At 32.3% G+C, this 12,804-nt stretch overlaps 1 protein-coding gene across 1 annotated transcript in view; it reads left to right on the forward strand.

The window, feature by feature from the left end:
* Positions 1-12,567, forward strand: part of LOC112679344 (T-cell leukemia homeobox protein 2-like) — a 30,487-nt gene extending 17,920 nt beyond the window's left edge. Inside the window, exons 2-3 of the mRNA XM_025549113.1 lie at positions 6,664-6,901; positions 11,374-12,567. Of these exons, the coding sequence (XP_025404898.1) occupies positions 6,664-6,901; positions 11,374-11,620 (485 nt within the window). The 3' untranslated portion in view covers positions 11,621-12,567. The remainder of the gene's footprint in view (positions 1-6,663; positions 6,902-11,373) is intronic.
* Positions 12,568-12,804: the final 237 nt, after the last annotated feature.

Raw genomic sequence — 12,804 nt, forward strand, 5'->3', positions numbered from 1 at the left:
ATTTTATTTAATCTCGTGACCGCAAACTTATTCCCATATCACTGCGATAAAAAAATGTGTACTTTTCCACTCGAAACACTCTTATAAATGAACACACAATAATATATACTGAGGTTAATAGCATCAGTTATCCGTACATATATATATATACATTATAAGGCCATATGTATATGAGTAATACTACACTGCGTGCAAATGTATAGACAATATTATACGTTTCTATTCAAGTTCATATATGTGTAAACAAATATATATATACACACTAAACCAATCACATATTATGTGCAAAAATTTAATTATTTTTAACCTAATACAACTGATTTGTATCTTTATACACATATTATACATGTAGGTACATAAGCTTATTGTTTTATAAATGCAATAATAAAAAACTTGAATTTTGTAAGATAAGCAATCGACAATAATATTAAAGTATAGGTATTTTACAAATTATACTATATCTATATTATTTCTGCCCCACGATGGTTGTACAAAATTATTTGCTCTTACTGATATATTTGCATATTACGTATTTCTACTTATTATTTGCGTACGTAAAATTACATTATGTGCGCACCTGATACCAACTACTTTGCACGCTTTTTGAGTTCTTATTATGTGCCGGTCAGCGTATGCATAAGGTATGAATATATATGTAATGACACTAAACAAGTAGTGAAAGGAGTTTCTGAGCAAGAGATGAAATTTTTTTTTTTAATGATAACAATTTTTACAAATAATACTCGTATAATTAACAAAATCATATAGAAATGACTCACAAAATTTTTAATCAAGAAAAAATAATTATTAAATACATAAAAATGGGAATTAGAGCATGTGCATAGCAATAATAATAAACAATAAAAACTAAATAATAGTTTAACCTACAATGATTCATTAGCGATGGAATCAATAATGAAAATATTGTCACGGTAATAGACAAAATGCAAAATATCATTACAACGAAAAGAAACGCTTATATACAACCATGGTAAGATTTTGGTAGATTTAATAATAAACACATTTTCAATATAAACCAAATAGTTTCATAACAACTAGATATACTCGTAAATATGTACAAAGATAATTAATTATTTAGCAGGCATGCGTTAAAAGCTATTAAAAAAAAGAATAATATACTCATACAATTTCAAAATTATTAATTTACCACGAGTATATTCGATAAGAGTTTATAAATGTAACCATATGGATTACATACTATGGACCATTTCATTCTTAGACTTTTGACTCTTCGTTCTCTTCGTTTTGTTTATTTCACATACAATGGATTCAGAACGTTTTACCAGTCAAATATATTAAAGATTCGTATAGGTTACGAAGTGAATAAAATCGTCAAGTGAAACGGTGAAAGCTATACACCGATATCGCATTGCAGTAGGTGCCTATGTAATAATTAAACCTTTCGTCAAATGTATCTGGAATAGTCGGATCGTGCATTTTTTCCTCTCTTCTGCACATGACCAGCGGATTAGCTGACTTTAAAATGGAATCTTCCCCCAGTAATGCACGTTGTGAAATTATATTGACAGTACGTATTCGTGACGCAACATGGTTTTAACACCCCCAGACTTAACGTCCGATGTGCGCCTGTGGTACATAGATGAACTAATCTCAATACGGTCACAGCGAGTAGACTTGGTGTATATTATCGTTGAGTCCAAACATTGCGTGTAAATAGCTACTAATTAGAGCTGGGCAAAACGATGTAATCTGCCTCTCTCTCACTCTCTCTTTATCTTTATAATATAAAATACATAGTAGTGCGCTCATATGGTCGTCTTTGTACGTACGAATGACATGATATCGTTACAGTGGGCTGCCACCGGTCCTAGGCGGGGTCTGCTGCTCGGGCACTCGCGCGCAGTACGTCAAAATCGTCGAACGTTCGCGTTATTCACGCCCCTCTATTTCCGTACAGTGTGGCCGTTGCCGCCGCCACTGCCATCGCCGCCGCGCGTCTCACATTTTTCCATGTTTTGTCGTTACAATAACACCGAGGGGTGCCCACTCATGTATTTGAATATTTAAATTTTAACAAGTGCACCCTTCGTCGCCTCTCGATTTTCATTTTTAATTTCGACCAATAATAATGGTGATTTCAACTATCGAGTACGATGACGATCATACCTGAAGGCACTCGAATACGAAACGAAAATTCAATATTTAATGTTTGTTTCGTTTTGAATCAAGCATTGGAATCATTGTGCAGTATGCTGACACCGGACGCGTACACAAGGAGGGTTCTTAGGGGTTCAAACCCCTCCCGAAATTCAGGAAAATTATTAAAAATATATTTTTTATAATAAAAGTTATACGCAGACTGTATAATTATGAAAATGTACAACCTAAAACCCCTCTCAACATTTCTTTTTTGTATGTGTCTGGATGACACCATCAAGCAAGTTTTTTTATTGTATTATATTCAATGCTGATGTTACACGTAGTGATAACAGCTAAAATATTCACAGAATTACGAATTGTCGTTGGTATACACCAATAAATTTATTCGAGTAAGCATAAAACATACTAGTCGGAAATAGGTTATTACTCGAAATAATACTGATTCCTCTATAATGATCGCGTTCTCATGATCATGGCAGAAAAACTTACAAATGAAAACCATAAGTACTGTATTAAACATGTTATTCGAGAACAAACGTTTTCACGTTCACCGCACCGAAAACCTCTTCGTTCACTTGTCTTCTGTCTTTTATAACACAGTTTGATCTAATTAGAAATAATTGTTTTTGTTCTACACAAACGTACTTCCTATGGTAAAATGTATAAATAAACTTCTTAATTAAGAATTAAAGAAAAATTTTAAGATGATTAAAAATTATTCGTACTAAGCAATTTTATTTCTAATATAATTTTGAATCATAAATAACTATAATGCTTAATTATTTTGATAGATTATTAATACTGCTTAATACTTCAAAATGTTATTTACCAAGTTGCATACACTCATAAACCAAAGAATAATACATTTTCTTGAAAAGCATAAGTATTCGTAAGTATTTGAAAATAATCGATTATCAAAGTAAGTTTTTTTTATTTGGAAACAATGTTGATAAAGGGTATTCTCATGTTCCACGAGAACCCAGCATATTATTTAAAAGCATCCCAAATGCATATAGTTCCCTTACATCAAAGATTTTCAATATATATGATTATCGCAGAAATAACATTTCTATGAACACATATATATATACGTTTATATACGTGTATATAAAATTATGAAGTATGCATTTAAAACACTTTATAAATACAATTTAAAATAGAAAATAAAGGCTTAAGCCAAATTATTGAAAACAGCTTAATATTAATTTAAATTTTTAAAAAAAATTATACATTTTCCTGGCAAAAAACAAGTTAGAGTTGAATTGTGATTTACAAAAATAGTTTTCAAATTATTTTTTTTTTTTTTAATATAAATGAATCCAACTTTTAAATTTAAATTAATTAACCTCATAAAATTTAAGGTTTGAACATTTTATCTTGACCATGGTAACTTATACATGTGTTTTAATTTTAGTAAATGCTTTTTTGTTTAAAAATGTCTAGTTGATTTCTGGATTGATTTAGTTTGATTAATTAATAGGATAATTATCTTGGCCATTAATTCATACATAAAGATATAGGGTTCAGGAACCTAGAAACACTTATTATAAACGGTTTGGAGGTAAATTTCAAAACATTACACATAATTTACTAAATGACTTGTTAATAAATTGTTTCACAATTTCCTAAAGGTATATATATATATATTACACGCTATACAAATAGCAATTATAATAAATATAAGTAATCGCATATAAATACTTTCTTCAATCATGATACCTGTGAGCAAACTAAAACTTTTCACTTGTATTATGCTCGAAGTTCTCACCAAAACGAACGAACGGTGAACAACGCGTGTACATGTAAAAAAAAAAAATAAACACAAATAAAAACACCCCTGTCAAAAAAATTGTATACATTATTACGATATCGTTGGCGTACACGTGTGCGGTACGTACCGTATATATTATATACGACGTGATATGTTCTATTTTTCGACCACGGATAACACACCATATACCTACCTATATATTTATGTGTACGACTGATGAGGGCGAAGGGGAACATAGGTATATGTTGTGTACATGTGATTGCCAAATATCTGTGCCCTACGGGGTCGTAGCTTATATTACTGTGTACTTACGTATATGTATATAATACATGTACATGGATCGTTTAAAATGTATATATTATATGGAAAGCAGTCACGGCAGCAGCGCATTCAAATATATACGTATATGAAATGATATTTTTATTGGTTTGCACGGTGGACGAGCGCAGGGTAAAAAGGAGTTATTTAAATACGACAGGAGGTCGTAAAACCGCAACCGTTTCGCCCAATCTCGTACTGACGTCATAATATACAAACGCACACATGAAAATGTTTACAGCACACTAGTCATCCAAAATACTAGATATTATGTTATATCGTTTGGGTTGAGACTTATTATTATTATCGTTATTACGATTACGATTTTTATCTGCGTGTTTGATGTACATGTACGTAAATAGAATACGTATAGGAATGACATCCTGTGCACACTTTTTTATATCAAAATGACTGTTCGTTGTGTTATATTTGTTCTATTTGTTAGTTGAAGAATAATTATTCTGCGGTTGTATTGCTGCATCAACGACTTCAACGCACTTATCAAAGACGATAAAAAATCATTACGTACATGTACACGTAAAACTACTGCACTCTATAAAACACTATACTCGTAAGTTATAGGCACGTGGTTGGAGTACATAAAATATATACACTTGTACCCACGACAATCCACTGCTTTTGAACCGACAAGTCAGTGATCGTTTAGTCTGAATAACACATTCCTAACCACTGTAATATCACAATACATGACACAACTGAAGATTTATCTTAACCTTTCGATATATGTTTCATGAGTGTTTTTTTTTCGATATTTGATCACGTTATTTAATTATAATATAATTAAAAATAATGTCGACCTTTATCATTGTTTTCAATGGGAATTGTATAATACAATCACATATTATGAGGGGAACAGAACACCGAAAAATTATTATTTAATCGTATGTTTATTAAAAAATATTAATACATACATGGATACACCTAATAATTAACCCAATTTCCTTATATAATAAACTTATAAGATCCTCAGGAGGTCATTTTGGTAATATTTTGTTTACTACGCAATGATATTTATCGTCTTTTAATAATTTTCATCAACATATGTCTAATAAAAATATATCTTCGTCATATTATATATAGTTTATTAATCGTTTAAGTTTATACGAGTGTTTACGAGTAGGTTTCTTTAATGTCAATGAAGATCGAATAATGTGAAAACCTATTATTTAATAATAAATAACAATATTGTATATACACGAGTATCTGATCCGTAATACATTAATAATTAAATATTTACCTAATTGTACATTATATACTACCTACTTAATCCTTTATACTATTATCATTATAATCTTTCGTGCATAAGATAGTATAATTAATTAATTCAAAAAATATAGCCCTAAGCTATGGGCAGCTGTAAAAATATTCTGGTGTTTTTTTTTTTGTTCGAAAATAAATACTAAACAAATATTTTTTATTTTATTTTTTTCATTTTACACTTAATGTAAATATAAAAGATCAACATATACGGGGATAACATTAATTACCTAGCAGTTATTATTCCGTTTTTGACGAATCATTAGTATTTCCGCGTTAAATAAATAAGTGCAGTAAATAATGATAATATGATTGATTAAGTTGAAGCAAAGGATAAACTCTGTGTTCTCATACCAATATGTAGTATAATGAATCAATACAGGTGTAATGGAATATGGGAACTGAAATTTCAAAGCATAATATAAATGTGGTATTTCCATTTTGCATACACATACGACATAAATTATATAATCCAATATGTAAATTAATTATTTACAAGTGAGTGGTTTCGGGACGTTAATAGTCGTTAAATTGTCAAATAACAAATTATTACTGTAAATACATGCGTGTCAGGTTATAAGTTATAACTCAGTCTACAATATTGTACAGTTATAATAATAAAATGTATATTACACGGTTACACGCATATTAAATACTTTTAAAGTAAAACTTTTTCTCTTTTATAAATTACCAATACGGGTATATACTTTAAACCCCCCACCCCCGAAACATTTTAAAACCCAATACCCCGAAATCTCTACGGGATTGCAACCATCTTTTTAGTTTCCCTCTTCGCGCGCGCCATATAAAATACTGCAAAGTTGAGTAATTTATCAAGTTTTGAACATAACTTAAATATAATGAATGAAAAAAAAAAATTCTTGAAATAAGAAATAAGCAATTTACGAGATTAAATGTCACACGAGTTTACGAAGTTTCTACAATGACGGGAGGAAGGTGCATCGGTAATTCTAGGAAACCAACCCCACTTTCTACACAAACACATACACAAATATAATATTATATTTACGTGTATTTTTGTTTATGTTTATAACCGACCTTGATCGAGTTATTTCTATTTATAGTTGATTATATCAAATACGTGATTTTTTAATTTTTCAAAGTATAGTTATTCATTCGTTTTCGTGTTGTAGGCTGTGCCGGCGGACTTCTTGGTACTCGGCGCATCGGACATCCGTACCAGAACCGGACACCTCCCAAGAGGAAAAAGCCCCGAACGTCGTTTACACGCAGTCAAATATCACAGCTCGAGGAGAAATTCAACAAACACAGATATCTGTCTTCCGTGGACCGAGCGGCTCTGGCAAAAGCACTCAAGATGACCGATGCGCAGGTCAAGACGTGGTTTCAAAATAGACGAACCAAATGGAGGTAATGTTACGTCGATTGCTTCTCGTAGTTTATGCAACGCATGGTCAACGTGATGTTAATAATAAAAGGATTACAATTAGAGTTGTGATAACAATTTCACGTTTTGAAACTTAAAATAAAACGATTTTACTTGAAATGTATTTTAAACGTATTATTACGTATACACGTTGTATCGTGATAATAAATAGGTACATCACGCATAGCATATTAGTACATACATAGTTTTTTTTTTGTTAACATAAAAAAATTTAACGATCCATAAAGTATCATGTTTTTGCAACGTGAATCCGTAAATATATTCTTAAAATAATTGAAAACATTTATGTATATATATATATTCAGAATATTACTCATGATATGCGTAGGTATACCTGCACGTACCTATTATATTGGACTTAAAATGTTATGTGTACATTGATATTTTCACTCCTTATTGTCCTTGTACCGTTGACGAACGTTCTTCAATTTTAATTATATTATTATTTTACCGCGAACAAAATATTATAATCGATTCTTTTCCGTGTTGTCAACGAGCGTTTCCAAAAATATCCTACTTGACAAACTATATCACTGCACAACCAAGCTGTAATAAAAAATATAAAGGAATTTCTCAACGGCTTGTCTTTCGGTCCCTCCTGATCGTAATATTATTAATCGAATGCGCGTTTCGAGAACAACGCTGTAATATGTCAGTCACGTGCATTTGGGTATCGGCAAAAAATATATGACATCGATGGATTTCCCCCCCCCCCCCCCGAACTGGTCGACTACGGCAAAAATAAAAAAGGGAATGAAAATGTACAACCGTTGTTGATTATTCCTGATTTCGGAATTCGCTAGCACGTTTAATATATTATGCACGCAATGTACACACGGATATAAATATCTTTATTTCATGATACGCGTACTGTTGGTATAATTTCCACGACGGCGACCGAGCGGACCGTTTTTTATTATGTATAATTGTTGTGAACGATATATATATATAAAGTATTTAGGTATACACCGTGACAAATCGGTCGGTCTCGTGGGCCAAACAAAACATTATAATTCAGTCGGCGACAAAACGCGATAAAATTGATGGGAGAGGTATTAAAGAACGAGAACGAAGAGAAAAAAAAACCGAGTCCATTAGAAGCTTTTAAAATTCCTGTCACCTTTTCGGGTCGCTATTAAGTGGTTTTAATACACTATTTTTTTTCCTTATTGGTTATTTTTTTTCTTTTTTTGTGTTTTTTTTTAATTACACGTGTTATCCGCGCCGACGGTTAATGCATATTCCGTGTAATCGGTGGCGCCCCCAGTGGATAACACGGGTGAACCAGTTGCCCCACGCGTATCCTATTAGTTACTACCTGTATATAGTAATATGTATATATACGTACAAGTATACTTATTCGATATAAATATACGTAAACGCTCGCACATTTACAAGGCATCATCATCGTATAGTATCGTGTATGTAGTATCACTACGTATGTATATAACGTATATATTTATCTTTCGTAGACGCGTCGGTATATTTTCAGACTGTGTGCTTACCGCCCTTTTTACTATCGCTGTACAAGAGTAAACAGGCGAATGGACATGTTTGTTTTGCCTCCTCGTGTGCGCACAATTCCGATTTCTTACGATCGTCACGTGCAGTATTATCTCTCTATCCGTATTTTATAGGTGTATTGTACTATTATTATATTCGAAACGATTTTTTTGCCAAACTCTTATGCAACTATTATATGCATTTACAGACCACGGTAAACAACGGTGGAGAAATAGTGTGGAAACACTGACGGTAGAATTCGTTTTGAAAAAGTAAAAGGAATCTTACACGCGCGTTTGAATTTCAAACGAATTGGATGTTTTTCAATCAAATTTAGAGGTACAATCGTAACACTAATGCATCGACTTATAAATTATTTGTTAAAGTTTAATCACTGCGGGCCCTCACAAAAACACTAATTTCAATTAAACCTAATCCGTTTAAAAGTTATTATCATTACTTTTATTACTAGCGTTGCCTAAAGTGATCATATTATACATTGCGTGTATAGCGCGTATAATATTATTATTATGTTGTTCGGGCCGGGAGTTGAACCTGTTTTTCGGTAGAACTAAAAAAAAAGGCCGACAGCGGCGAGACGTACGAGCGCGTGATAAGTGCGGACGGCGCCACACGATGGGACGAAATCCGATGACTATAGCGCCACCGGACTGCTTCCTTTCCACCCACCCGTGGCTGTACGCGACGATTTTTCTCATCGTTACTATATCACTCTCTCTCTCTCTCTCTCTCTCTCTCTCTCTCTCTCTCTCTCTCTTCCAGCTATAGAGGCCACTAACAGATTAAGGACAATGAAATTTGAGTATTATCTATAAATACATAACATGTATGAAAACCGAAATGTAATGTTATCGTACAGATAAGTTGAGGACGAACGGAGGAAGTTTATCTCGAGATAATTTGTATACAATTTTGGACCATTTTGGTTTCGTTAGAAATATTTCGAATTAGATGATTACGATTGGCGATTTTAACTATGAGCGTTCACACTGACGATTGTTCTAAAGCTATTAAAGTCGTTCTTGGACTAGATTTTATATGTATTTATAATGTTAAGTGTTTGGGTAGCTAATGTTTGGTGGTGGTATGTTGTTGCACCCGTCGTTGCCGATTCTGCCGCAAACCGTACACTACCGTTCGACATGAACGCGTTGAAGGCACCGGAGGAAATGATGCCGTCAACGCCGTATAGAGAGGTGCGTGTAAATACAATGTACGCGAAAGGTCCGAAAGTGTTTAATATTTTATCGGGGCGCGCAGCGATAGAAGTGTTGCATGTAACATATAAGTGTATGATGGCAGCAGCGCGTCTGCGCGCACTGAAATCCGTTTTAAAAACAACTGAATTATTCAGTGCGGCTTTTAAACTGTCAACTTTCGGCGTCCGCTAACCGTACGTTCCCGTTTATCTATACGCGCACGCACACACACACACACATACACGCACGCGTATACGTATAGGTTAAGAGCGTGTATATTTTCGTGATTGTATGCATACGATATTTATTAGTATTCTGGTATTCATGTGTGTGTATATATATATATTTACTTACGTTTTTATAAACGTATATGCTATCCTTTTTTCCGCACGAACACTTATCTATGCAATATGTATATATTTATTTCACCATGTGTATGCAATACGGTGTATACGTATACAGCTTAAATTGTTTACACACACGCACACACAAATATATAGTGTTGTCTCGAAAAATTGTCATCGCACACACAAACCGTTTTTCCACCAATGAAACGTTGTTGCCTGTGCGATGGAAAGCATATCGATTTGTACTGTGTGTCAAATTTTAAGTTTTTTTTTTTTTTTTTTTTTTTTATTTATATACAAATAGTATCATAAAATTGATCAGTTCTACAAAATTCTTTAAAATATTTAAGCTCTTTTTCACCCTACGTTTACGAATAAAATAATTAAAATCATAATGACTTAACATTTATTACATTTTGACTAGGTATCCTTGACGGTAAGAACTTTTGATTACATAGTTTAAAGCAAAATATTATAGATGAATAGAGTCAAATATTCGATATTATAGAACATGGAAGAGGCTTATAGCGAAAACTTCCCTACAAAAATTAATCTTATTGGGACACTTTGTCAATTTTATAATTATCTAGTTCATTAATCATAATTAACTCTTTTCAAACATAAGTATATAAAGTAGATAATTAAAATTTTTAAGTGATATAATAATCAATCTTACAACAATTAATTGTGAATTTATTACAATTTATAATTCATAAATATAAGTATCAGAAGTTGAATGTTTAATAACAAATTAATAAATATTAAATACTGAAAAATTTATATTAAAGTTTAGTTAATAAAAGTGAAACGCAAACAATTTTTCTCAAAATGTTAATGTACTATTCCATTTATTTAGAATTTGAATAATAATAATTATAATTATTGATCGATTAACTTCTAGTTTGAATTATTCTGTGAAAAAACTTTTGAATATCTAAAATAATATGCACTTATGGTTTATTGAATTATTCAAAAGATCTCGTACCTTTTCTCGTCTTATAAACTGATCTACAATTTCCGATGATCAAATATAGTGCACTTCAATACACAATAATGACTACAAATTGTAGTCTACAATATATTATACTAAAAGTTAACGCACTGTGTAAAAATTATAAAGTATACTCTGTGTTATGTAGACCGTAAGTTAAATCGTAAAATTGAAATCGTAAGAAAATAACATTATTATGAGAATATAATCGATTGATCCGTTGAACCGGATATTCTAACGTTAATATTAATAATCCTTTCCCGACGAATAAACTCGATCGGTGCATAGTATTATGTTTAATATACATCAAACAACTTTTGGTTTAATTTATCATTCGATTAAATCTTTTTCTTTTCGTTTTTTTTTTTTTATAGACGTCACATGATGGAAGAACGAGAAGCTCAAAGGCAGATGGCCACGAAAATGATGCAGTCCATGATGGACGAAAGGGACGGTGGCGTGCGACTGGGCGCGCTGCAGGGTCTACAGCCCTGGTCGCCTGCCACCATGTCGCCCGGTGGTAGTGGTCCCGGTGGCGTGGGCGCGTCCGTCGTTGCCCCACAACCGCCGCCCGGACACTTTTCTCTGTCGCAGCCGACGGTCGCTTCTCCTATGTGTTAGTCCCTGCACGAACCCACACGCACGCGCACGCACGCGCACACAGCTGCCAGAGAAACGAGTGTTTTCAGCTTATTATAATAATTGTATTACATCTTTCCTCGATGCGTTAGAAAATGTATTTAATACGAGGAAGAAAAAACATATCACGAAAAACATACGTGTGATACAGTAATTTAGTCGTTTTATCATTGTGTACAGAGATCAGTATTTTTATTGCGTACAATATGTGCTCGTGTGTGTACGTGTGTACGTATAAGAAGTGTTCGCAAGCGAATGTGTGTACGAATACGTGCGTGAATGAACGTAACATTTTACTATGATTTCACGAAATATAACTATGATAAATGCATATCACTATATCGTACTAGTAATAATCATGTTAAATACATTCGCCTGTACCGAGTGATATTTTTTCATTACGCTTCATCGCAGATTATTGATCAGTGTCGTATGCAAAGTGTGATAAATGTAAAATAAAAATTACCCCTTAATGTGGTACGCTGTTACGACGTGATGAAATCGTACACCGCAATGGACTGTAGTTCGTTCATATTATAAACGGTGCAAAAACACAGATAGTCTCATTAAAATTATAATATATTTGACCGAACGGGTCGATTATTTGTTGTTGAACGCGAATTCTTATTATTATTATTGTTTTATGTGTATTATTTAGTCATCATTTCAAGATTTCTTAATTGACTTCTTTCGTACACACCACCCCTCGTCCTATTTATATTTTAAAATGTATGTTATTGACATTTTTATCGTTATAACATAATTTATATCCAACGTAATTTCACACACACATACACACACGCACACCCTAATATATGTAAAGAGTAGAAGTATAGAAGTTCATAGGTACGTTTGATGTGTATTATGTATAATAAAATATTTATTATTTTGTACAGAATATGGTGTACATATAGTTATAAAATAAGTAATCGTTATATTATGTGAATACAAATATGCATGTTTTATGTACATAAATTATACTGGTAGATGATATGGTTATAATGTATTATTTATATTAGTACATCATATAATTACTATTATATTGTGATGTATTTAATTCATACGCGTGCATTGTGCAATGTTAGATGTATCATTGAAGTTGTAGAGAAAAAAGGCATTAGACATATTTTATTTTATTATTACGCGTTTAATTTCAATTATGTAGT

This window comes from Sipha flava, unplaced genomic scaffold (genome assembly GCF_003268045.1).
Source record: "Sipha flava isolate LNK unplaced genomic scaffold, YSA_version1 134_pilon_pilon, whole genome shotgun sequence".
NCBI classification, from domain to species: Eukaryota; Metazoa; Arthropoda; class Insecta; order Hemiptera; family Aphididae; genus Sipha; species Sipha flava.